The 26,584-nt window shown below is 47.8% G+C and overlaps 1 protein-coding gene across 2 annotated transcripts in view; it reads left to right on the top strand.

Moving 5' to 3' along the window:
* HOOK2 (hook microtubule tethering protein 2) overlaps positions 1 to 26,584 on the top strand; it is a 595,676-nt gene that overhangs the window by 254,980 nt on the left and 314,112 nt on the right. For both annotated transcript variants that reach the window (XM_069604124.1, XM_069604123.1), the window contains exons 6-8: positions 15,672 to 15,739; positions 16,218 to 16,280; positions 16,815 to 16,895. In XM_069604124.1, the coding sequence (XP_069460225.1) occupies positions 15,672 to 15,739; positions 16,218 to 16,280; positions 16,815 to 16,895 (212 nt within the window). The remainder of the gene's footprint in view (positions 1 to 15,671; positions 15,740 to 16,217; positions 16,281 to 16,814; positions 16,896 to 26,584) is intronic.

Raw genomic sequence — 26,584 nt, 5'->3', positions numbered from 1 at the left:
CTGATGGGGACGACAAGCGTTTTGACGGCTGGGCGAAGAAAGTGTTTTCTGCTGGGGGTATGGAGCTTCAGGCGGCCAACTCCATTTGTGCCTTGTCTCGTTTCACACACACTCTGTGGAACTGTTTCCTTGGCGGCTGAACATATTCCCAAAGGGGATGAACGGGATGGTTTCCTTGCCATGGTTCAGGATGGCAAGGAAGCTATGTGTGAGGCCGTTCAGTCGGGTTTGGACATGGCGGATTGCGTCAGCCAGTCCATGGCGGCGAGCACCGTGATACGCAGGTTTGCGTGGTTGCGAAAGTCGGGGTTTGCTCCTGAAGTGCAGGCTCGGCTCCTCAACATGCCCTTTGACGGGGAACATCTTTTTGGCAGCAAGGCTGACGAGAGCCTTGAGAGGTTGCAGACCTCCAAAGCTGCAGCAAAGTCGTTGGGCGCTGCAGTTCGACCACCTCCGCCTTTTCGTCCTAGGGGACAGCAATGGAGGGGAGGTTCCTTTCGTTATTACGCATCCTTTGGTAAAGCGAGAGGAGCTACCAGTCAAAGGGGCCCCCGTAGGAGTGCCAGAGGTGGAAAACAGGGTACTTGAGGTGCCAAGGCCGCTCGGGCTATTGCCTCTTTGCCCTCAGGCAACGCCGCAGCCGCTTCAGCTCATTCATGAGGCCATGTCCCATGGTTCGCTGGTTGGGGGAAGGCTGGCGCAGCATCTTGCAGAATGGCACGCCATTACTTCAGATATGTGGGTTCTGGAGATCGTAACCCACGGCTACTGTCTTCCTTTCCGGCAGAGGCCTCAAGACAATCCACCGGGGAATCTTTGAAGAGTCCGGATCCGCTCCTTGCGCTGGAAATTCAATCCCTGCTGGAGAAAGGCACCATAGAACTGGTGCCTGGAGCGGAGCGGAACGAGGGATGGTATTCCCCTTATTTTTTGATTTCCAAGAAAGACGGGGGATCGAGACCCATCATGGACTTGAGCGGTTTGAACAAACTCCCCAGGAAGGACAAGTTCAAGATGGTTACTCTCTCTCAAGTCCTCCAGGCCCTTCAACTTCAGGACTGGTTGGTGTCTCTCGACCTCAAGGACGCTTATTTTCATGTGCCGATCCATCCAAAGCACAAGTACCTGAGGTTCGCGGTTGGCGACTCGCACTTTCAGTTTCGGATTGACCTCCGCCCGAGGGTCTTCACCAAGCTCATGGTAGTGGTGGCAGCGCACCTCAGGAAAGGGGAGGGGAGGATTCACGTCTACCCATACCTGGACGATTGGTTGATCAGGGCGCGCTCTCCCAAGCAAGTCCTGGATCATCTGTCAGTCACCTGCCACTCCCTCCACAAGCTGGGCTTCTCTCTCAACTTAAAGAAGTCCCATTTGACACCAACTCAGAGGCTCCAGTACATCGGAGCAGTGCTCGACACGTCCCTGGGGCAGTCTTTTCCTCCCCAGGTGAGGGCTCATCACATTCAGCAGATGGTGCACAAGTTTCAACTTGCCCAGACTCTCCCAGCGTTCGAGTTCTTGAGACTGCTCGGCCTCATGGCATCCTGCATTCTTCTGGTGCCAGAGGCCAGGTTGCTGATGAGATCTTTGCAATGGGCACTCAAGCTCCAGTGGTCTCAGTCCTCTGGCAGGATGTTGGACCCTGTTCAGATGGCGTCTTCAGTTGCCCCGGACCTTCTGTGGTGGCCGACGAAGGCAATCTGATGAGGGGGGTTCCATTTTGGCTGCCCTGGCCGGAGGTGACTATCGTGATGGACGCATCCCTCACGGGATGGGGAGCTCATGCCAACGAGTTGAGTCAGCGGTCGTTGGTCTCCGGAGTCCCAACTCCATATCAATCTGTTGGCGCTGAGGGCTGTCAGGCTAGCCCTGAAGGCTTTTCTGCCGACTGTGCAGGAAAGAATGTCCTGATCCTGACGGACAACACGGTGGCCATGCACTACCTCAACAAAAGGGGGGTGGGGGGAGGCAGGGTCACTTCCTCTGTGCAGGAAGGCGATGCAGCTCTGGTTCTGGGCAATCCAGCTGGAAGTTTCGATCTCGGCAGCTCATCTGGCAGGAGACGAAAACGAGACGACGGACGCTCTGAGCAGGCAGAGCGCGATCTCTCACGAGTGGGAGTTGGCTCAGGAGATTCTCCTGGAGATCTTCGCCCTTTGGGAGACCCCTTAAGTGGATCTCTTCGCCTCCAGTGTCAACCGGAAGTGCGAGAGGTTCTGCTTGTGGGAATTTCCTCTAAACGGAGCCTTAGGAGATGCTTTCGTGGTTGAGTGGTCCTTCCCACGGCTGTACGCGTTTCCTCCAGTCCCCGTCATTCCCGCAAGTACTGCGGATGCTACGGAGGTTCGGTTCCCGGATGATCCTCATTGCTCTGGCGTGAGCCCGGAGGACGTGGTACCCGGCCCTTCTCGACTTGTCCATCTGCCCTCCACGTCGTCTTCCCTACCGAGACGATCTGCTCTCACGGGAGGGGGGGGGGTCAGGTTCCCCATCTAGAGGTTGGGTCCCTCAACCTTCACGCTTGGTTTCTGAAAGGTTGAGGTATAAGGATTGGGACCTCCCTGAAGACGTGATGGAGGTGTTGCTTTCGGCCAGAAGGCCCGCAAAAAAAGTCCCTGTACCGTTGCCGTTGGAGAAAGTTCTGCGACTGGTGCAAGGTTAAGAATGTGGATCCTTTTGCATATGAAATTCCCATGGTTCTGTCTTTTTTGCTTTCTTTGGCCCACAGGGGCCTTCAAGTGGGTACCATTAAAGGTTACCTGGCGGCGCTGTCCATATTTAAGCGCTTGTCTGAAGTGTTCCTATTTTAAAATTCCTTTACTTTCTCAGTTTCTGAAAGGGCTCACTGATGTGTTCCCTCCATCACCTTCCCAGGTGCCCGGTTGGGATTTGAACCTTGTTCTCAAGTTTCTGATGGGTGCTCCGTTTGAGCCTTTGCATCCATGCCCTTTGCGACTGTTAACTCTGAAAACTGTATTTTTAGTTGTGGTCATTTCCGCTCGCAGAGTGAGTGAGTTGCAGGCACTTTCAATTAAGCCACCCTTCACTGTGTTTCATAAGGACAGGGTTGTTCTTGGAGTTCGTCCTTTTCTTCCGAACGTGGTGTCGCAATTTCATTTAGGCCAGAAGTTTGTTCTTCCGGCGTTTTATCCTCCTCCACATCCTGGTAAGGAAGAGGAGAGGCTCCTTAGGCTTCATCCTAGGAGAGCGTTAAGCTTTTATATTTCACGCATGTCCTGGGTCAGAGTGGACGATCAGCACTTTATTGGTTATGCTGGAAAGCGTTTGGGACAGGCTGTGACGAAACAGACTTTGTCTCGCAGGATTATTTTGGCTATCTGAGTGTTACCGCTTGGCGGGTAAGGACCCACCGGTCCGCTTACGGGCCCATTCTACCAGGAGTATGGCTGCCTCTACTGCCCTGAAGAGGGGTGTTCCTATTCGCAACATCTGTGATGCAGCCACCTGGGCCACGGTACATACTTTTGTACGTCACTATTCCCTCGATTCCATCCGGGGGCAGGATCTGGCCTTTGGCAAGGCGGTCCTTTACTCCGCAATTTGATTGGGCATGCTAAATTTCTGTTTTCTAAATTCTTTTCCCACCTCCTTGCATTGGTACTGCTTTGGGAGTCTGTCATAGATATGGAATACGTCGGAAGACCCAATCCCCTCAAAGAACAAGTTACTCTCTTACCTGGAAACGTTCTTTCGATGGGATGGTCCGACGACGTATTCCATATCGTTCCGTCCCTACCTTTCCCCGCTACAGAATTTCTTATGCGATTGCAGCTTATGTGTCCGCAAGGCTTTGTGTCAGACTGGCAGAAGACTGGTGGCACACGTTCTGGGGAAAAAAACCAACTGAGGCTACGGGCGTCGTGCGTCCTACTTATAACATCCAGTGACGTCGGCCGTCGGAGGAGGTCCTCTAGGACGGCGTATCGATGTCCTCGACGCAGGACGCAGACGCCGATAATTTTCTGAAGCAGCACAGCTTTGGTGATTACTGTCATAGATATGGAATACGCCGTCGGACCATCCCATCGAAAGAACGTTACCAGGTAAGAGAGTAACTTATTCTTCTCCCCCACAGTACCTTAGGTTTGAAAAATTTTGCGGCTGGATTCTTCTCGATGTGGCAGCGCTGGACCCAACCTCCGGAATCCTTGGTCTGGTGACAAAAGACAGGCTAATGGACATGATCTCACAGCCACAGTCTGAGGAAGGACCTCTGAGATGCATTTCTTCAGCGCTTCTGGTCAGTCTGTGGATTTTGGCGCCTTTTCTTCAGCACCAACAATGGACACAATTCGCCCTGTCAACCTTCTTTAATGCCTGGAGTACAGCACTCTTCTGAGGGGGACTTGGACGAATCAGATTGTGTCTCTGGAGGTTCACCTGCAGCTCAGCAAAGACTTGCATGCATTTGGCATTTCAAAGACGATGCACTTCAATTGGGTCAGAGGTCTCCTGGTATTGGGGTTCCTGCAGATCTGGAGAGACACAGCACCTAGGGAGCTGGCTCAGATTGGAATTTGTCTTTGGAATGGTTGTTCCCACCAGTCTAAGGGATGGAGTCCTCCTCTTAGGAGTTCCTCTGTTGCACAAATAATGGGGTTACGACAGCAGTGGTCGCTTCAGTGTTGCAAAGGGTCTGCAGGCATCTATGGTGGTCTTCGGTTACTTCAGTTTCCAGTGGCTGACTTTCCTTTCACCCCAGAAACCTCACCTTTTTATTCAGTTTCAGTACAACTTCTCTGAAACCTCTCTCAGCAGTTTACTGAAAGGCCTCTCTTCATGTCTTTCTCAATGACCTTACCTGGCACAAAAACGAGAGAAAAAGAGCAGCTGCCCACCCAAGTGAAAAGTGAAAAGCAAGAGCGTGCAAGCATCGATTAGGCTATTTAAGGGGTCAATGGTAAGTGGGTGTGTCTAACAAAAGGCCTGATAATTTGAACACAATGTGAACATTAATGCATTTCATGTTCTGGCATTGTCCAGCAAGGGGGATGGCCACAGCGTACAGTTTTATAAAAGTAGAACCCCATCAATGTAACATGCATGTGTCTGGACTACCCATCGGATCTAGACTAGTCTACAAACCTGGGAGCAAGTGCTGGCGCATGTACAGTGTGAAGCGATAGAGTAGGGCAATGTAGAGGTTAGTGTACCAAGGGAGGAACTTGACTAGTGTTTGGGGCTGTTCCGGATGGTGTAGAGCTACAGGATGAGAGTTGGTTATAGAATTTGAGAGTTGGGTCTTGTATGAAAATATGCCCGAGTGGGTGGAGAGTGATGGAAGGTTGTTAGACTTTGTATGCTTCCTCCCCTCTCCTAGTGAGATTCGCATAAGATGGTTGTCTGTCTGCTCCGGATCTGTGTATCTCCATGGATATGGTTTTCTGTAACTACTCCTTGATATGCTCCACCTCCCTGATGGGAGGTCACTGGAAACAGAATCCCCTAAGTTGCATTATGACCCACAGACTAAATATAGCCAATCAGTGCTCTAGGTGCTGGAGAGTTCTAGGAGGCCCTCTTGTTACATCAGCAGTGAGTGAGTCACTGAAGCGACTATGGATCTCGGGGAGCCCAAGTCTTGGGGAGGATGAACCTCCCCACCCCGCATACACCCTGCTTCCCTGCTCCTGACATGTATCCCTCCTGCCAACAGAAGGTTGGCAGGACCTGTAAGCCGGTAAGATGATTTCGATGCAATCTTATTTAAAATGTTGAGGACAGGATCTCAAAATGATTTTCTAGTTATTTTTAATTTTTTAAAAGTCAACATCACAAACTGAATCGTGTAAAACAGATCACCTGACCTTACACTACCTCCTTCCCTCCCCTTTCTCAATTCTTAAATGACTGCCCCTACAATTACTTATCTGGCCCCATAATGCCCTGATGCCACACCACTCATACCAGCCTCTCTAAAACCGCCATGCCTTTTTTGATCCCTTCAATTCTACTTCTCTTTACATGGGTTGAACAGTCTTACTTAAACAAGTACTTTATTGGGTACTTTTTTAAATTTACTTTATTAATTCTACATTTTAAAACTCCATGATTTTGATATTTCTTCAACATTTTCCATTTGACATCTTGTGTAGATTAAAAAAAGGAAGTTGGTTGTATGAACCTGTAGGTCATGGGTTTGGATACCTATCGGATAACTCTGTGGGTTAAGTGGCTAATCTAGTGCTGGTTAACCTATGAGTCCTGTGGTACAATCTTGTTGCGGCTTACATTCTGTGTTAAGAAAGATGTTTCTTTTTGCACCTTTCCCTCCATAGATTCCTATGGTAACACCCATCTTTTTGCTTGGTTTTGAACCCTGTCCTGACATTTGGAGGTCAGTAAAGCCTTCTACTTTACTTACCTTGCCTGTTTTGCTTAAACGTAGCACTTGCAAATTGCTGGCTGCATTACCACGGTTTGTTGCCTTTATTATTTTTTATTTATCTGTTTCTCCTCTGCTTCGCACTTTCCACCTCTCCCCCCTTCATGCACTTTTCCCCTCCCCCTCTTCCATGCACTTGCGCGTTCTCAATGTCACTGGACCTAGTAAGATCGCTGTTTTGTTCTCTCCTGTTCCCCTCCCTTGCCTTGTCGCGCTCTGAAACACTTGTGTACGAGCGCATTAGAAATAAAATATCAATCAATCGATTCCTATGGGAAAACTGTCACTTCTGAGAGACTTTAAATTGCAATTCTTGCATTTTTACAATTGCACACATCACCTTACCCAGAAGTGCAGTTAAGATACTTTGCATCCTTTCCAACCTCTTACCTAATGGCTTTTTAGTTAGTTTGATAATGTGCCTAAAACTAACTGGTAGCAGCTGTGATATTTTTTACAGTCTGATATTATTCTCGTGCACTTTTGCATTTACCTCAAATGGCTACTAAAGGTTGCTAGCACCCTTAAGTGGCTGTGCCACGAGATCGTCACTTGTTTGTGGCCATTTTATCAATTGGCCACCTTCCTGCCTCCTCAGGTCTGGAAATGCCATACATGGTAACCTCTTTTCTAGGGAAAGCGACCGCTTTGGGCTAAGTGGGCTTTGTGTGTGAGCTGCATGAGAGGGCAGGGACTGTTTGGTCCCAGTCCACATCATTTGGCACCAAAAAGTCTGTTACTGGATGGATTTGATGAGCAGTGATTGTCCAAGATTGGACCACTCTGGGCTGCTTGGATCTTGCAGATTCTTACGGGGCTAGCTCCTAGCTTATTTCTTGGATAAAAGGAGGGCTCCTGCTACTATTGAACAGATCATCGTTGGAACCAAGACTTCTACAAAAAAGAGCAGCATGCTGCTGACCTGAGGACAATCCCTACAACTGACCAGCATCGACTCGGCGATTGGGTCGGTCAAGCCCTGCTCCTCTGCCTGATCTCGGCAGACCCTTGTTGGTGCTTCATCTTTGGACTGGTGGGAACAAGTCTCAAGCCCTGTTCAAGGATCCTTGCCTTGGGAAGTGTTCCTGACCACCCAGTGGACTGACCACCTCTCTTTTGGGCTGCCTCGCCGCCATCAACCTTCTGAGTAGAGCCTTCGAACTTTACAGATCTTGTGCCACAAGCCGCCTGCCCTTGCAATTACAGCAGTCTAACTTCAAGGTAAGCTGTGTTTGCCTGTGTACAATGCCTTGTTGCCGCCTGACTATGGTGATCCCTCTAGGAACCGTCCTTCAATCATGTGAGAGATCCTGAAGTGTCTACACCGCAGAAGTCTGCATCTTTTCTTTATTTGCGGTCTTCTTCTGGATGCTGACTGGATCTGTTTGTGCAAAGTGACTTCTACACCTGCACATTCCTCACCCAAACCAAGCGCAGATGATTCTGGAAAACACAGTGTGATCTGAGTCAGGAGGCATAAGTTAACATACATTTTTCTGTCCACCCCACCCTATCCTTCATAGGTGATTATTGGGTGCAAAGTCCTTGGCCTCTGGTCGGCGAACCTGGGCTAAGGATCCATTCCTAGCTCTCTCCTAATGAATAGGATAGATTGCGGTACTTATGTGATTCATGGAAAATGTTTTTAGAATCTTTACTAAGCACCACCTCCAGCCCACTGCCTCAATGCTACTTGGTTTCACCTGAAGAAGTTATATTCTTAGAATTGTGACTTTTGGGCACAAGCCGTATATCAACTTGGGGTGGACTTATAAGTAAGGGAAGCTGTTCTTCTGTTGGTGTCCTCTAATGTCTGTGTATAGGAGTACTCGCCTGTTGAACTTTGGTATTTAATTCATATTCATCTTTAGTCTCCTACTGGTCAACTTGTATATATGTTCTATATGGTTTATGATTGACCATACTTACCTGTGATTTCTTTATGCTTAGTGTAATTCTAAAGGCATCATTTGTTCAATATACTACTGTCTAACTTGCTATTAAGCGTTGCTCTGTGTGGGCTCATTGTAGCCCTAAACCTCTTGCTCACTTTTCCTAAGCCTTGCCTGCTTGCTCCAAATACCTTACTTAGGATTTGGCTAACCTCTGTGTCTTCCTGTTTACTAGAAATGTGGTGACCTCCCAAAATCTTCCCCTGTTTTTGGAAATCATCTCGACAGACTGCCTTTCCAAAATTTGTGTCCTTCAGAGCTCCTTGGGCGTGCTTCTCTGTACCAAACCTACCATTTTATTCTTTACTAGGGTTGTGTAAACCAAGTGCATTTTTACTTTTCTATGTGCGGCTATCTGCAATTAATTGTCATTGTGGTATATAGCAAGAGGATGGTGTCTTTGCACAAGGTGCAGAAATTCATTTTCATATAGCACCAACTCAGCTGAATTGTTCTTTAGTTGAAAGATGCAGTTCCAAAGCTGTCTGGAACCTAGTGCTAATTTTTGTATTACTTAACTGGAAAGTTATCCATTTGTATCGCCTCTTTTGATGTGCATGGTTCAAATCTTGGCACAATTCTTGTGGTGGCGTGAAATGTGTGCTGTGCAGAAACATGGTTACAAATCCTGAGACAGGAAGTGGGATTCCTATCGCAGGGTTCAGGTGTTTGAGCAGTGTGGATGATTTAGAACTCTACTTCATATCGGGCAGCAAGTACAAGCTGTTAACCCAGAGAAAGCCTTAGTGCATCATCTTAGAAGGCAGGGGGGAGGGCTGTGGGGGGAGAAGGGGATGTGGGGGTCCCCATATTTTGGGGCTGTACTATTCAAGAGTTTTCCACAGCCTAGAATGTTGGTTTCCTCATCCTGTCTTTGAGTCATGTGGGGGAGGAGGATGATGGTAACTTATGTAGTTCCAAGAGGCCATACATATAGCAGCAGTGACACATTAATAAACCCCAAAATCAGTAATTCAATGAGGATGCAGAAGTATATAATTGGCGTGCTGAAGACTCCCCAAAGGGAAGCCAATCTGTGACCCCAAGTAAGTTCAGATGCCAGAAATATTGTAAGATGTGGCACTAGCACCATATTTGTATTAATGATTAGAAAGATCCCCAGGTCAAGTTTATTCTAAAGAGCAGGTTTTCCTGAAGTTCAATATGGTTTAAAGCTGATACACCTGCCCTCCCAGGAAAGAAAAACCAACAAAGAGCTGTCAAAACCTTGTGAATAGTTGTAGAAGTCCATGTTCACCAGCTGTAGATCATTTCCTGTTCATGGTTGCTTTGATAGACTTACACGCGTGCAGATCAGCCCGGCCAGATACGAAGTGACCTGATAAGGGATTATAGTGCAGATGTGGAGTAGCCGACAACCGGCCTGGTTAACAGGCAGTACAGTCATCTAGGAGATTGGATAAGCAAGGATCTCTTCAGAGTGCCATGGGCCTTTTCTCAATGTTCTTTTTGTTGTATACCTACCTAACTGCAACAGTAGGCCTCTGGCTCTATTCGCTACCAGCACTTGGTCGTCCGGTGCTCGCACCTTCCTTTTGTGTCCAGCTGTTTAGTTCATACAGCAAATCTGTTTAGTTTCTTACCTGAAACTGTAATTACAAAAGTATTTTCCATGCCTTTTGAATTGCATACTGCCATTCTCAAAGTATACAGAAGTGTGTTACTGCAAAATTGTATTGGTTCTTCTATGTACCGATTGTTTATTTATAGTATTTACTTTTTACCTTAGTGTATATATAAAATAAACCATTTGTTTTTATATAACTTTAGTTTGTCCGTCTTTTTTTGGGCTTGTGTATACTCTACCACCTACAGCCCTTTCTCCCTCCTAAAATGAGCCTGGCTGCTCAGCCATTGCTACCAACATACCTGCGTGGCTCCGGCCTATACTAAGAGTTATTATATGATAAGTAATTTATAACGCGCCTGTACACAAGTGTTTTAGGCGCTACAAGACCAGGGAATAAAGCCGGAGGGAAGACCATGCAAACTATCTTATTAGGCCTTGTGTCCTTCATATCGTGCAGTTGCAACAATGCCAAGTGTAGGAGGAAGGGGAAGTGTTGGAGAGAGGGAAGGAGGAAGTGCAATCAGGGCAGCACTGCTGAGTAAGAGTATTTCTGCCTAGTGGTGCTTGCTTAAATCCTACAGCGTGGCTATGCAATTATCTGTTTGCCTTTAATGGCCACTTTACCCTGTATAAGGTACAGTGATCACTATTTTGACTTTACATTGGAATTTTCTCTTAATGTAAAGTGGTCATCTATAGCGCCCTTCTGTCAGTAATATTGGCCTCACTGCGCATGGCTCTGTAAAAGATGAGGCCATGGTGTTTTAGTCGGATGGCAGGTAAGGCAGATGCAGAAAACTTTGGTGTTGATGGATGCAAGTCAGAAGTACCCATTACCTGTGTTGCCAGTATGAAAGTCTCTGCTTGTGGTTGGTACCGACCGGGCAGGTTAGTTAAGTGTGACAGGTTTTGGTATGAGTTGTTTTACTTTAGGTTTTTGTGGGGGCATCTGCTTCTTTAGGGATGATTAAGCATGAAACTTTAGCCCTCTAGTTGTATAGTGATTCATGGCGGTCTGGTGGGGGAGCGGGTCAGTTGATTGTGATGGAAAGTGGGAGGAGGGCAGTGTTTATGTGGTGAAACCAAGTGTTTTCCAGGCTTCTGATGTGGGTGTGGTGTGGTGTGATTTAGGGCGAGGAAGATTTGACAACTCGGTCATTTAACAGATCTGCAAACTTGTGCTGGGGCAAATGGTCAGTAAACGAGTAGGAAAGAAGAGTGGCAGTGAGATGAAGCACTATAAAGGAAGGGACTCTCATTCACAGTGCTGTGAAGTTAAAAGGTGCTCCAAATGGCCAATTTAATTCTCCACTTTTCAGCAACCTTGCAAGGCTAAAGAGTAGAGTTGGGCCACTTCAGATTGCAGGCTGTGTCATTGAGTTTAAATATTGGGCCACAGCAGCCAGTGCTCCTAGCTATCGGATCACATTCTGGAATAGCAAGGCATTTTTAATACTTGCTGTGCATTATGGTTTATCTTATGTTAGGTTAACATGACTTGTAAAGCGTGTTTGCCCAAGGGCACCCTGGCGCTTCTTATGAAGAGAGAAGGGGGAAATAATCTAGGGGAGATGCATTTTCAGTACAGAAAGGAGGTGGCAGGGAATAGCCCGCATGGAAGAGGGTTACCTAGGAAGGCTGCTGCAACCGAAAAGGAGCATCCGCCAACCCAGCTAAGCTTAAATCCTAGGGATGGAGACCAGAAGAGTATTAGCTGAGTGAAGGGCACACTCTGGGACATAAGGGCAGAATTTCAGCCCCTTGGCTATAAAAGGCCCGATGGACAAGACAAAGAGCCTTGAAATGAATACTCTGGGCTACCGGAAGCCAATGATGCTTCCGTAGCACAGGAGTAAAGTGGGCAACGCGAGGGGTAGAAGTGACCACCTGGGCAGCCGAATTTTGGTGGACTTTCAACCTTCGCAGAAAATAGGTAGGCTGGGATAGATGGAGAGTTGCATTAGTCGATAGACGGCCAACGCAGAGACCACTAGAGCCGGAACTTTCGCAGGGATAAGAGGGAGGACCCTATGAGTTGTCCTGAAATGGAAATAGCTTAGCTGACACACTGCCTCAACTTGGCCTCCATGGACAGAGAGGCAGTTATTTTCACACCCCGATTCCTAACTACAGAGACTGGGGAGGGGAATGGGCCGAGAGTAGAACGCCAAAATGCAGGGATCCAGTACGAAAGCACAGACGGAGGGCCTACAACCATCACCTCAGGCTTATCACAGTTCAACTCTAACCAGTGAACCCCCATCCGTTTCCACATGGCCTCCAGACAACGCCTGAACCTGGTAGCAGACTCAGAAGAACACAGATCGAGGCGAAACAGGATCTGTGTGTCTGCATAAGAATAACAATGGAAGCCGTGAGAGAAAAGGCGTTTGGTTAGAGCCTGGATATACATTGTGAAAAGCATCAGTGAGATGGCAGACCATTGTGGCACACCATATGAAAGAGCCATAGACTTGGACCAAATTTGAGGAACAGGGGGGTTTGGCAGCGATCTGCAAGAAAAGAGAACCAAGAAAGAACCGTACCAGCAAGGCCAACCTCCGACAGACAACCGATTTGTATGGAATACTCAACTGTGTCAAAGGTAGCAGAGAGGTCAAGTAACAAGGCCCACACGCTCATGCATGGTAGCCAGGTTGTCTACAATGGAGACGGTACACTCTCCGTACCTCTCCTTGGTCTAAAACCAGACAGGGAGGGATGGAAAAAGAAATTCCTCTAGAAAGGCAGTAAGCAGAGGGCCTGGCAGGGATTCGAGAAGCTTCACGAGGAAGGGAAGGAGAGAAATGGGATGGAAATTAGCAGGGATAACAGGGTCCAGAGTAGGTTTCTTCAGCAGAGGTATCTCTGTGGCATGCTTAAGAGTGGGGATCAACCCAGTTTTGAAAGAAGCGTTGACTGCTATTGTAAGCAATGATGCAATTTGAGGCAGGATGTCCTTCAGAATATCCAATACAATAGGATCCATTGGAGAAGTGGACTTCAGATTACAAAGTACCCTAGAAATGTCCTCCATTGCAAATGTGGGAAAAGTAGTCCAATGGGTATTGGGGTAGCTACCAAGGTGGAGAGGGACGATGATCTTAGCCCTGATGAGATGTCGAGGCTAATTCCATCAATGTTATCAGCAATGAAAGCAGACCGGTCATCAGAGGTTCTGTGAAGCTGGAATTGTTTCAGGAAGAATAGCAGAATGTGAGCGCATAGTTTTGAACCGCTCTTTGGACTTATTCAATGAGGTTTCAATACATAATGAAAAGTAGGTGCATTTGGCGGCGCAGATCGCTTTATGATGGATGACGGATGCTAACTGGAAAGATTTATTTCTGGCATAGTCCCTACGCCATTTGTATTCGGATTGTCTACAGAGAAGGCAAAGAGCACGAAGTTCACCCGAAAACCAAGGCTCTGAAGGCTGTGCTCTCGGTTTAAGATTGTTAATGGGGGGGCCAGACTGCCACTCACAAATACAAAAGTGGCAGACCGAGTGCCCAGATCAGACTGAGTAGGATTATGGTGGTGGCCCTTTATTAAATCAATAATGTCTTCTTTTAGCACTGAATGCCAAGCACGTCTGGGAATTGGATGGTGAAGTACAGAGGGCTTAGCAGAAAGAGCCCCCGAAAAGGGTATAATCAAATGATCAGCCCACAAGACTGGAAACGTGGATACCTCAGATCTAGGGGCAAATGTCCGGTCCAGTGTGTTAGTGTACTTTGCCCATGAGTGGGATAGTTGACAAGTTGAAATAAAGTCGGCTCATTCATGGCTGTAATAAAATTACAAATCTTTTTGTCAACCGGATTGTTGACCCTAGATCAACTCACTGGTGATCGGAAGAAAGGCATACCGAAACTCGGCCACAAGCTAAAGGAAGGAATCACAGAAGCGAGCATCGGGGCTGGGTGGGGGCGGGGTGGTTATGGTGATCGACAACCAACAGATGAATACAAAAAGCAGAACTCTCCAAGATACAGACCAGCAGCGCTTCCATTAATGGATGGTGATTAAGAGGAAGTACTGTTGCTATAAAACAAGACTTTAAAATAATCCCCTACACCCCCCAAACTCCCCACGAGTTGCTGGGCGATCCAAATGTAAAATTATACTAGGGGGCAGCAGTTGCACCAGCATAGGGCCAGAAGCCAGAGATATTACTCAGCCAGGTTTCAGTGATGACCACAAAAACAGGTACACATTCCACCAGCATATCATGGCAAGGTGTTACATGTGCAACCAAGTTAGTACTTGCATGACCCTATTGTGCACAACTGGGGCTATGAACATAGCCTGCGGTGGAAAATTACACAATAGTTAGTAGAACATGACCACTTCCACCAGCCACAACTAGGAGATTGTCTGTGACCAAAAAGTCACTGGAGCAGAGAGAAGGGGGAAACTAGGTATCCCCTTGGCACACCACATAAGGTGATGTGCCAATCTCTAAGATTATAAAGTCATAGGAGAGATACAAACTATAGTTACTCTAGGATAAAGAAAATAATCTCGAAGGGGAGCCCAACGGGTTCCCAGCAACACTGCCCATAAGGATGTGTACTGCAATAGTGGAATACAGATGCCTTGGAGATATGGAGGAAAGTAGACTCCATAGGACAGGTAAAACACAGAACAGAGTTCCAAAAGACTGAGCCCATATGAATGAGTGAGTAGAAAAAGGCTCCAATCATTCAGGATTAAAGAGAACGGTCTAGAAGTCCAGCAACAAGTTCTGGGGGTTTCACTAGGAGTGGGGATGATGCATATCAAATGATCTCCCTAACTGGTAGTAAAGTGTAGATCTGGAAACTGTAACATGTTTGTTGCATTTCTGGATGATTTGCATTGGCACAAGCAGTGGGAAAAACTCCCGGGATGGGTGGAATTCTGTTGTATGTGTGGTTTTCATTATTCCAGTTTCTGCTGCTGGACGGAGATCTGTAATGAGTTGGAGTCCTGGAATAGTGGTGGTGGTGGGGGTTGCGGGTTCTGCAGGGTTGGCATGAAACACATTGCCAAAACTGGTAGCTTGATGGGTTAGTGAATTACACAGGGCTAATATGATTTTAAGTCTAACGGTTAACGAATTGACTTCATCCATACACTGCTACGCTGTTACGTGCTTCTTGATTTTAATAAATACAGCATTGTGATAATTTAGCACTCTATGGATGAAGTCAATAAGTTAACCATTATGGACTATTAAGACCATGTTAGCCATGCGCGATTCGATAATACATCAATAAGCTACCATTACTGGTCTATGGAGGTTTTGAGTGGAGCCTTCTGGCATTAGTGACGCTGTGGGCACGGATAGGCAATTCACAAATCACTTTAAAGAGGCCGTGCGCAACATCTAGCATTCCTATTTCACTGAGTCAGTTTACATTACCAAAACTGTGTGTCGCTCCCAAAGCTGCATCGGTGTGCTCCAAGTCAGGTGGATGTACAGGTTCAGGTGGTTGATAGTTTCCTACCCTCCATTTTTCTGACTCTTTCTGCACTTGCATGATCTGTTTGCTCCACACTGCGGCTGACCAAGGAGAATGTTCACACCTTGCTTCCTTTTCTCTCATCTTCATGTGACTGTGTGATTGTGACTGATGCCCCTTTTACTGTTATGTTGACTATTAACATGGCATAAGCTGCTGAATGAGACCTCCGATGCCTGAGATTTCATTTTTGCCTTCGCCTTTCTCTGCAGAGCACATCCAGCAGATCATGACATTGGAAGAGTCAGTCCAGCACATGGTCATGACTGCCATCCAAGAGGTAAGCCATCTGATGTGTGGTACCCTCTTCCACACTATGTCCTCACCCGATTACTCTCCAGGTAACTTTCAGTTCATCTACTACCTACAAATAATTAGTCTGTGTACCTGAGGGCAATAGCAATGATTATTCTATAATGCTTACAGCTGGCATAGATGTTTTGACTTTTATGAAGATCCCATAAGTTGAGGAAGCTTGGGGCTATTATTTTCTGTTTCAATACCTAATTAAATAATCTGCTCCTTAGCAGAACCAGACTATTGATCCCAGGAATGTAAGATATTTTATTTTCCTCTGGCGTAAATTAATATGGTTGGCCGAGCAATGCCGTGGCTGGACATGTTGGCTGTTTCCTTGTTACTGTGGACCATGTGCTGTCTACAATGGGTCTTGTTGCACTGTGGCGTTGCAAACTAAATATAGACTGACTTTAACCTTTTTCATTTATCATTCGGCATAACTGTTTTTTTTGATGTAGCTCATGACGAAGGACTCATCAGAAACGCTAACTGCAGACACCTACGGCAACTTTGACTATCAGGTGAGAGTCCAGGCTTTGGGAGGGATTGCGTTAGAACCCTTTTAGGGATACCGGTTTGGTTAATGTTTGGATGGTGGCATTTCTTAAAAGTAGCATGACTGGCTTGGGGTATCTGATTAGAGCAGAGGTTCTGGAACATTCTTTTACGTTGGATATCTTGAATAGTATTTCTGAAATGTGCAGGAAAAGATTGGTAAAAATGTAGAGCATTCGCTGGCACGTGGGGATGGGAAGTTTGTGTGAGCATGGATCCATATTAGATGCAAGGTTTTCAGGGTACTCGCCACTTACTGCAGTGCAACTCTCTGGGTGAATGTCCCCGTGGGTTCTGCCCCTCTCATGGCCACAATTGGCCTGAACCTAATTCAGGTTGTTTTGCTAGTCCCATAGTTTCCTTTGTAGGAGGAAAATATTCGCCCAGTATGTGTTGCAAGCATTGAGATTAATTTCCTAGAGTGGATTCTCCCATTCCAATCCCGGTGCTGTACTTGTACTAACTTTTTGCCAAGTGATCCACTTTCCTTTTCCCCATAGTCTCGGAAGTATTACTTTCTAAGTGATGAACTGGAAGAGAAAGAGGACGTGATGCAGCGTTGTCATGATCTGGAGCAGCAGGTGACTTTTGTGTTTTCTGCCTTTTGGGGGGGATGTAAATGTCCCAGATGAGGTTGCTGGGTAAGACTATTGGTTTAACTGTGCCCCTCCACTATTCATTCCATAATCTAGTATATGGGAATATAGTTTCTATCCACATTGGGGAGGTGTTTGGTTTATCTCCTGCATCCATATACAGAAGTTACCTTGATCTGTTTTGGCTATTCACCAAGAAATCCTTGAATGTGTATGTATTCTTGCCCTATGCAGGCATATAATCCAACACGTAAAGGAGTGTTGTTGGGATGGGTAGTTGGAAATGTGGGGCATATGTGCCATTGCTGGGTGGTAACCAAAGATTCGCCACGGGTTGGTGTGGTCTGATTCTTTCTTCGTTTTGAAGTGCATTTTTGCATGCGTTTCAATCCTTGCCGTCCCCTTGAAATGTTTGTTCTTCTAGCCCTCCCACAAATTGTCAACCTGGTGGTGTGAAAATCAAGAAGCCTTTTAAGTATGTTAAAATTCTGTCTAGAACATCTATGATTTGGAAGATCACTTTTTAAGAAATCTGTACTAGATTGCCGTGTTTGTTAGCCAAACCAACTCTCTACGTTGAGAATCCAGGGGGTCTCAAACACATTGCTGTGTCCTCCTGATTTAAAAATTGTTGTTCACTAATTGGAAGCAAGATCTTCCTCATTCTGGATTTTGTTGAAAACTGCTGTCTTTCAGTTTGTGTGTATGGGAGACCTGACGTTGTGGAGATCTCCAGTAACCAGTTTGAGTTCTGCACCTTGCCTTCTCCAGCAATCAGAAAGCCGTCTGTAGTTCTGTTCTAATCTTCCTCAATATTAAAGAAAATGGCCTCCTCCACCCTCTTCCCCGTAGAGGTCTAGTACAGTGCTTTAAAAAAAGGGATCTTGCCAGATTTGCTTGGTGGTGGTTTTTGCATTCTATCTTTTCGGCAAAAGATCTTTGAAATATTTACTTCTAGTAAGGTGTAACACATGGGCTGGACAAAGCATATTGGACATTGGGTGAGTTCTACGATCCTCCTCCACCTTGACCGGTGGATCCTCATTTCCTAATACACTTTCTAGCCTGCCTCCTAACAGCACGACGCCTCCCAGGAAAGAGGCCTGTACAGCCTCTCCTTTCACCCACTCCGGTTCAGCATAATGATCTTGCATGGGCATGACAGAGGGTGAAACCCTTCAACTGCTTTTTTTTTCCATCTTCGCTTTCTTTCCTGAAATAATTATGGCTAAAGAGCTGAATTCTGCCACCTGTTCTCTGCTGCCTTACGCTGAACTCTGATAAGAGCACATAGGCAGAAAAATAATTGGCCAGGGTGGGTTGACCACAGTTGTGACCGTATCTGAGGAATGGCGTGAAGTGTATTAGGGAGCTAAAATTCTAGTTTTAAAGTGGGCGCTATTATTCCTGGGCAGTGAAGACCCCGAAGTTGGCTGTTTGCGTTGTGTCCTTATCAGAGTTCATAATTTAAAAATAAAAATTGCAAGTTGCCAAATTTATCCAAGGAGACTCTGAAGGGGCACGCTGGGTGCCTGATGCAGCAATAGGTTAGTGTAACTGAAAGGGAGCAGTTTAGGAAGTGCTGCCATCTTTTTTAAATTTTTTTATGCATATTGTGCAGAGTGCCTACTGTCACTTTTTAAAATAGAATGCTGGATGCAGGAGGGTATTGGTAAAACTAGTGTTTAGTGATGCCAATATACCCAAACTACACACTTAGTTTGGATACTTAACCCACTGAGCTAAACAAAAGGCTCAACTTCAGTAAACTTGATGGACAAGATTGCAACTTGTCGCTGCTTGTTATTCTGCTTACTCCTTTCCAGCCACTGCGATTCTTGATTTTACACGCTTTTGCCTGTAAGCATTTGGTGCTATAATGTTCACATATCACAATCAGTTACAGTATTAAAGATGCCTCTGGTTTACCAAGCCTTGTAGCAAAGAAGCTAGTTTGCCTTGCTTCAGAGATTGTGTTCGACTTGCAGTAACCTACTAGAAACACGCCAGAGCTGGTTATGCTCTTCTTTTTATCATAAATTTGGATATCTCATTTATTATTTCAGCATTCTAATGTGGGGATAATCCAGCATTAACCACTATACAAAAAATAAAATTCCATACTTTTATCTACCAATCTATAACCTGCTGCTTGATAAAGTACGTTTCTTGAGTAAGAAAATGTGTGGTAAAACAGTGGTTTCCTCCTGGGGTACAAAATAAATGGTTGTCCCCAGTACATTTAGTTTTAAAACCCAGTTTTCCTTCCAAATAGGAAAATGAGCAGAAGGCTGTATCCACCGGTCACTGTGCATCCTTTTTCTGGGGCATTTAGCTCTAAGCCGTCTATGTATAGAAATGATATCACACACATAATTGTAAGGTAGCACTAAGTGCTCTAAAGTTAATGAGTGCATCCCGAATCTAAGAACACATGTTCAACAAAGTTCAAGGTAAGTAACCAAGTTGTTTCTTTGGAGGAGTTTGAAGAGTTGGTGAAAGTTCTTCGATGGGAAGTATTGGGATGATAGAAGTAATTGGTGCTTTAGCCAGTGACACGTCAAGTATTTCAAAAGTAGGTTTCGAGGGGATTGGGTCCTCTGACTTATTCCATATCAATGACAATAATCGCCACAGCTGTGCTGCTTCGGAAATTATTTCTGCGTGGATGACGTAGATACGCTGTCCTTGAGGGCCTCTGTCGAGCCGTCGTCACCGGATGTTGTAAGTAGGACGCACAATGCCCGTAGCCACAGTTCCGTTTTTTCTGCGAATGTGTACACTTCGGAGATCTTGGCGCGCCTCGGTTCTACTGAATCCTGTTCTTTAGGTTCTTAGAACCTGTTTCTTATGTCGTCTTAGGCTTCTTCCACCATGCGGTCCGGTTTTAAGAAGTGTTGGGTGTGTGGGTCCAAGATGTCACTGACGGACACGCACAACGCTTCCTTCTGGTGCCTCGGGGAGGACCACAATACGGATGACTGTGTCGACTGCCAATCGCTCACATCGAAGGCCTTGCGGGAGCATAAGAAGAAACTGTCGGTCGGTAAGGTGGCCAAGCCCCGGAAGTTGCGTTCCACTGATCTTTCGACGGATGATTCGAGGGGCGACTCTCCGCATTGTCGTCGTGAGTCCAAGGGTTCTCGGTCTGGGAGTCGGTTCCGCCATTCCTCTGCCACAGGTCCCCGTCCGAGGACTCTGCCCGTCGGCGGGTTGCCTGTCCCAACAAGCATTCCACTCCTGAGGAATGGAATTCCTTTTAAAGGAGATGTTGGCGATTTTCCAATCGCAGGGCTCTGGTCCGTCTGCGCCATCGAAAGATGCCGTCCGTGACCGTTCTGGAGACGCTGCTCGTACGCCTTCGGGCTTTAGCGGTCATCGCGACCACCAGGCACCTTCGAGGTCCCGGTCGGACAAGGATGGTCGCTCTAGACATGCCCGTTCTAGGTCCCAGTCCTCGACGCCCTCGAGACCGCGAGAACCTGTGAAATCTTCGAAGACATCAACGCCAGCGGCGCCAAGGTAGTCGACGGACTCTCTCGAGGCTCCGCCTCCAAGGAGGTCATCGACTCCATCGACGCCCAGGCTGTCGAGACACGCTCGGGGCTCCGCTCTCGAGGCCTGTGTCGACACCATCGAAGCTGTCGACACCGCGCTCGACGCCGATTCCATCGACTCCTTTCGAGGCAGCTTTGTCAAAGGTTCCCCGTGGCACGGTGGAACCCCCCAGAAAGGCTCTGGCAAAGGCTAAACATGTCTTTGTTCCTTTTTCTGTACCCTCCTTCCGGCCTCAATTATATTTCTGAGGGGGTCTGAGGAAGGTGAGGTTCCTGATGACCTCCTTTCTGGTCATAGCCAACTTGAGGACCTGCGTCAGTCATTGCACGACGCCAGTGGTCTAGACACCTCTCCGGAGGTGGAGTTTGGTAGGCCTGAGCCTGGCACGCATGCCGAGTCCTCATACCAGCGCCTGATGTCGAGGGTCACAGATTACCTATGGTGGTCTGCCCCCACCTGGGGATTTTCAGCAGGATGACCTGACTGATATCCTCGACCAAGGTCCACCAATTGACCCGGTGCTGGCATTCCATATGGCCTTGCAGAGAAGGGTGACTGTGGCTTGGACTTCTCCGGAAAGTCTCCCGGCAGTGAGCAAGTCTTTGACGAAGAAATATCGCCCAGCCAGTGGCGACCCCTGCTACTTGACCACGCACACTACTCCGGAGAGTTTGGTGGTGCTACGGCCCCCACAAAGCAGGCTTCGTACTCTACCATCCCTCCTGATAGGAACGACAAACGTTTTGAAGGCTGGGCGAAGGTGTTTTCTTCTAGGGGTATGGTGCTTCAGGCTGCCAACTCTGTTTGTACCTTGTCTCGTTTCACGCACTCTGTGAAACTGTACCTCCTTAGCGGCTGATCATATTCCGGAAGGGGAGGAACGGGATGGTTTAATTGCTATCGTGCAGGATGGCAAGATGGCAAGGATGCCATGTGTGAATCCGTTCAGTCGGTTCTGGACATGGTTGATTGCGCCAGCTGGTCCATGGCGGCGAGCACCGTTCTACGCAGGTTTGCCTGGTTGCAGAAGTCGGGGTTTGCTCCCGATGTGCAAGCCCGGCCCTTCAACATGCCCTTTGACGGTGAACATCTTTTTGGCAGCAAGGCTGACGAGAGCCTTGAGAGGTTGCAGACCTCCAAAGCTGCAGCAAAGTCTTTGAGCGCTGCAGTTCGCCAACCTCCGCCTTTTTGTCCTAGGGGACAGCAATGGAGGGGAGGTTACTTTCGATATTACTCATCCTTTAGTAAATCGAGAGGAGCTGCAAGTCAAAGGGGCCACCGTAGGAGTGCCAGAGGTGGAAAATGGGGTACTCGAGGTGCCAAGGCCGCTCGGGCAGTTGCCTTTGTCCTCAAGCACTGCCGCTTCAGCTCAGTCATGAGGCCAGGTCCTATGGTTCGCCAGTTGGGGGAAGGCTGGCGCAGCATCTTGTAGAGTGGCGTGCCATTACTTCAGATGTGTGGGTTCTGGAGATCATAGCCCATGGCTACTGCCTTCCTTTCCGGCAGAGGCCTCGCGACAATCCACCAGGGAATCTCTCTTTGAAGAGTCCTTGCGTAGGAAATTTAATCCCTGCTGGAGAAAGGCGCATAGAACTGGTGCCTGTAGTGGAGAGGAGCAAGAGATGGTATTACCCTTATTTTTTGATTTTGAAGAAAGACTGGGGATTGAGACCCATCGTGGACTTGCACGGTTTGAAAAAGCTCCTCAGAAAGGACAAGTTCAAGATGTTTACTCTTTCTCATGTCCTCCAGGCCCTTCAACTTCTGGACTGGTTGGTGTCTCTAGACCTCAAGGGCGCTTATTTTCATGTGCCGATCCATCCCAAGCAGTACCTGAGGTTCGCGGTTGGCGACTCACACTTTTAGTTTCGGGTCCTGCCGTTCGGATTGACCTCTGCCCGAGGGTCTTCATCAAGCTCATGGTGGTGGTGGTAGCGTATTTCAGGAAAGGGGGGGGATTCACGTCTATCCCTACTTGGACGATTGGTTGATCAGGGTGCGCTCTCCCGAGCAAGTCCTGGATCATCTGTCTGTCACCTGTCACTCTCTTCACAAGCTGGGCTTCTCCCTCAACTTAAAGAAGTCCCACTTGACGGCAACACAGCGGCTCCAGTATATCGGAGCAGTGCTCGACACATCCCTGGGGAAGTGTTTCCCTCCCCAGGTGAGGGCTCATCACATTTAGCCGATGGTGCACAAGTTTCAACATGCCCAGACTCTCCCAGCGTTCGAGTTCTTGAGGTTGCTCGGCCTCATGGCATCCTGCATTCTTCTGGTGCCAGAGGCCAGGTTGCAGATGAGATCTCTACAATGGGTCCTCAAGCTGCAGTAGTCAATCCTCCGGCAGGATGTCGGACCCCGTTCAGGTGCCGCCCTCGGTTGCCCAGGACCTTCTGTGGTGGGCCGTCGAAGGCAATCTGATGAAGGGGGCTCCGTTTTGGCTACCCTGACCGTAGGTGACTATCGTGACGGATGCTTCCCTCACGGGATGGGGAGCTCATGCCAACGAGTTGACAGTCAACGGTCGTTGGTCTCCGTCGGAGTCCAGACTCCATATCAATCTGTTGGAGCTGAGGGCCGCCAGGCTTGCCCTGAAGGCTTTTCTGCCGACTTTGCGAGGGAAGAATGTCCTGATTCTGACGGACAACCCAGAGGCCATGCACTACCTCAACAAAAAGCGGGATGGGGGGCAGGGTCCTTTCCTCTGTGCAGGGAGGCGATGCAGCTCTGGTTCTGGGCCAACCATAGTGAGTGAGTTGCAGGCACTTACAGTTAAACCACCCTTCCTTATGTTTCATAAGGACAGGGTTGTGCTTAGAGTTTGTCCTTTCTTTCTTCCGAAGGTGGTGTCGGAATTTCATTTAAGCCAGAAGGTTGTTCTTCCGGCATTTTATCCTCCTCCACATCCTGGTAAGTAAGAGGAGCGGCTCCATTGGTTGGATCCTAGAAGTTTCTACTTTTCTCGCATGTCCCGGGTCAGAGTGGGCGATCAGCTCTTTATTGGTTATGCTGGAAGGCGTTTGGGACAAGCTGTTACTAAGCAGACTTTGTCTACATGGATTATCTTGGCAATTTCTGAATGTTACCGCTTGGCGGGTAAGGACCCTCTGGTTGGCTTACGGGCCCATTCTACTAGGGGTATGGCTACCTCTACTGCCCTGCAGAGGGGTATTCCTATTCGTAACATCTGTGAAGCAGCCACTTGGGCTTCGGTCCATACTTTTGTACAACACTACTCCCTAGATTCTATCCATGGGCAGGATCTGGCCTTTGGCAAGGCGGTCCTTCGATAATTTAGACGCCAATGCCAAATGCGTCATCGACGCCATTATCGAAGTCCTCTTCGAAGACTCCCTCAAACTTCGAGGGAATTGCCATTTCCTTCGAAGCAGATGGAAGAGGAAGAAAGGAGATTCACTCCTTTGTCCAGGTCAGACTTTTTCAAATCTATGTCAGCAATCTATGAAGAGTCTGCTTCAGAAGAAGACGAGGTTTCTCCTTTGGGAGTTACTTATGGTACAAGACAAGTTCCTGAGGAACTTATTGACCAGGAATCTAGAATGAGAGACCTGAGTGATACTCTACATTCTACCAGTGGAGTTGACACATCCCCAGAATTAGAGTTCGCCAAACCTGATCCTGCATAGCATGCAGATGCGTGTACAGGGGTCTTATGACCAGGGTAGTTGAATATATGGGTTGGGGTAATACTTCACCCATTTTTGAACAAGATGACATGACGGATATAATCGTCAAGGGACCTCAGAAAGATCCTATTCTCCCTTTTCACAGGGCCCTTCAAAGGACTGTGGAGAAAAACTGGGAGAAACCAGAAACTATTGCTGCTGCAGATAGCACTTTTACAAGAAAATATAGACCAGCTGGAACGGATCCTGAATATTTGAATAAACATCCGACTCCAGAGTTTAGTCATTCAGGCAGCATCTACTTCAAAACAAACTGCTTATCCAACTATCCCTCCAGATAGAGAGGATAAAAAAATTGATGCCTGGGCACGTAAAGTTTTCACGTCAGGCATTATGGCACTTAAGTCGGCAAATGTCACCTGTACCCTAGCCAGGTTTACCCATACCCTGTGGGACTGTATTTCGGCGGCGGCTGATCATATTCCGGAAGGCGAGGAAAGGGAAGGCTTCCTGAATATAGTCAAAGACGGGAAGGAGGCAATGGGGGAATGTCTCCAGTCTGGACTGGATACTGCTGATAGCATCAGCAGATCCATGGCTGCAAGCATTGTGCTATGCAGATTTGCGTGGTTGAGGAAGTCTGGATTTGAACCGGACGTGCAAGCTAGACTCCTCAACATGCCCTTTGATGGCACGAGGCTCTTTGGCAGAAAGGCTGATGAAAGCCTAGAAAAACTTCAGACCTCGAAAGCGGCAGCTAAATCACTTGGGGCCTCTTTGCGCCAGCCTCTAAAACCCTATTCCGGCTAATCTTCTGGAGGGGTCATTCTTTTCGTTACTACTCTTCATTTGGTAGAGGAAGAGGACAGGCTTCTCAAAGGGGCAAAAGAAACTTCCCTCGTGGAGCACGAGGAAGAGGTGCAAAATCAGCCTCAGGAGCGGCATCTGTACCCTCAGCCACCACTGCAGCCGCCTCCAAATCCCTCTGAGACCTTGTTACACAAAACACCAGTGGGAGGCAGGATCTCTCAGCATCTGAAGGAATGGCGGGGCATTACCTCAGATGCTTGGGCACTGGAAACAGTAGCCCAAGGTTACTGCCTCCCCTTCCAAAAAGGGCCTCAGAATCATCCACCGGGAGCCAACTCTGCCAAAATTCCGGATCCGCTCCTGTTACAGGAAATTTTAACCCTGCTAGAGAAAGGTGCCATAGAACCGGTACCTGTAGCGGAGAGGAACAGGGGTTGGTACTCCCCATATTTTCTCATCCCAAAAAAGGACGGAGGACTGAGACCCATCTTGGACTTGAGAAACTTGAACAAGTTCCTCAGGAAGGACAAGTTCAAGATGGTGACTTTCCCAGATCCTTCAGGCTCTCCAACTCCAAGATTGGTTGGTATCATTGGACCTTCAGGATGCTTACTTTCATGTGCCAATCCATCCCAAGCACAGAAAGTACCTGAGGTTCGCGATTGGCAATTCTCATTATCAGTTTCGAGTTCTGCCATTCGGGTTGACCTCCGCCAAGAGGGTTTTCACCAAACTGTTGGTGGATGTGGCAGCAAGTCTCAGGAGAGGAGGTATTCACATATATCCCTACCTGGACGACTGATTGATCAGAGCAAGTTCTCCAGAACAAGCTCAGGAACATCTTTCGTTCTCCAGCATGGGGTCTGGCATGGATTCACATGCTCATGAATATTCCCCGTCGTCAGGCTGGGAATCCTCGGTAAAGAAAAAACCAGTATCAGTTTCGTTTCTGATCTGTCTTTCGTAGTTATAACCAATCACTGGTCTCTGCGTCATACTGACCACAGCCAATGACTGCCCTCTACCTAAGCACCGCCTCTGGCAGCCATCTTCAGATTTTTACCGCACGTTCATGTGTTGGGATCCTCGTGCTATTGCTCTCGAGCGTTAGTGCTTTTTTTCGTGCTTTTTTCACAAAAAAACTTCGATTCTTTCGGTCAAAGAGCCTCAAGCTCCACCGATCCTACATCCGATCAACGGGGACCCGTGTCGGATTCATCTGTGCCCCTCAAGGGTGAAGATTTCGTCGAGCTACACTTCGGAGGAATCCAGAAGCTTCTCAGGCCCGGTCTCGGAGATGGCCCAGGAGAAGGGAAGCTCGACGCCCGGAAGGCTGTTCAGGGTCTGCCCTGGATGCCAGCTGCAGAACGTCTTCAAGGAGGACGAACACTCTTTCTGCCTTTACTGCCTTCATGAGGACAAGACGCACGTGGAGAAGGACTGTGCGTTTTGCGGCAACATGTCGGAACGGACCATGAAGGACCGCCATCAACGTCTCGCCAACTGGCTGGAGGGTAAGAGCCCGTCTGGCGAGAAGAAGAAGAAATCCGAGCGGTCTTCTAAGACCTTTGAGGGCGCCCCGCCGACGGGGGCCCAACATAAGGCCAAGCACCGCGAGTCCGCTGGCACCGGGAGCGCCGTACGGTCGGGCTCTACGGG

Source organism: Ambystoma mexicanum, chromosome 3q (genome assembly GCF_040938575.1).
Source record: "Ambystoma mexicanum isolate Mex_15411 chromosome 3q, UKY_AmexF1_1, whole genome shotgun sequence".
NCBI lineage: Eukaryota > Metazoa > Chordata > Amphibia > Caudata > Ambystomatidae > Ambystoma > Ambystoma mexicanum.
The sequence above is the reverse complement of the archived record's forward strand: the minus strand, read 5'-3'. Positions and strand labels throughout refer to the sequence as shown.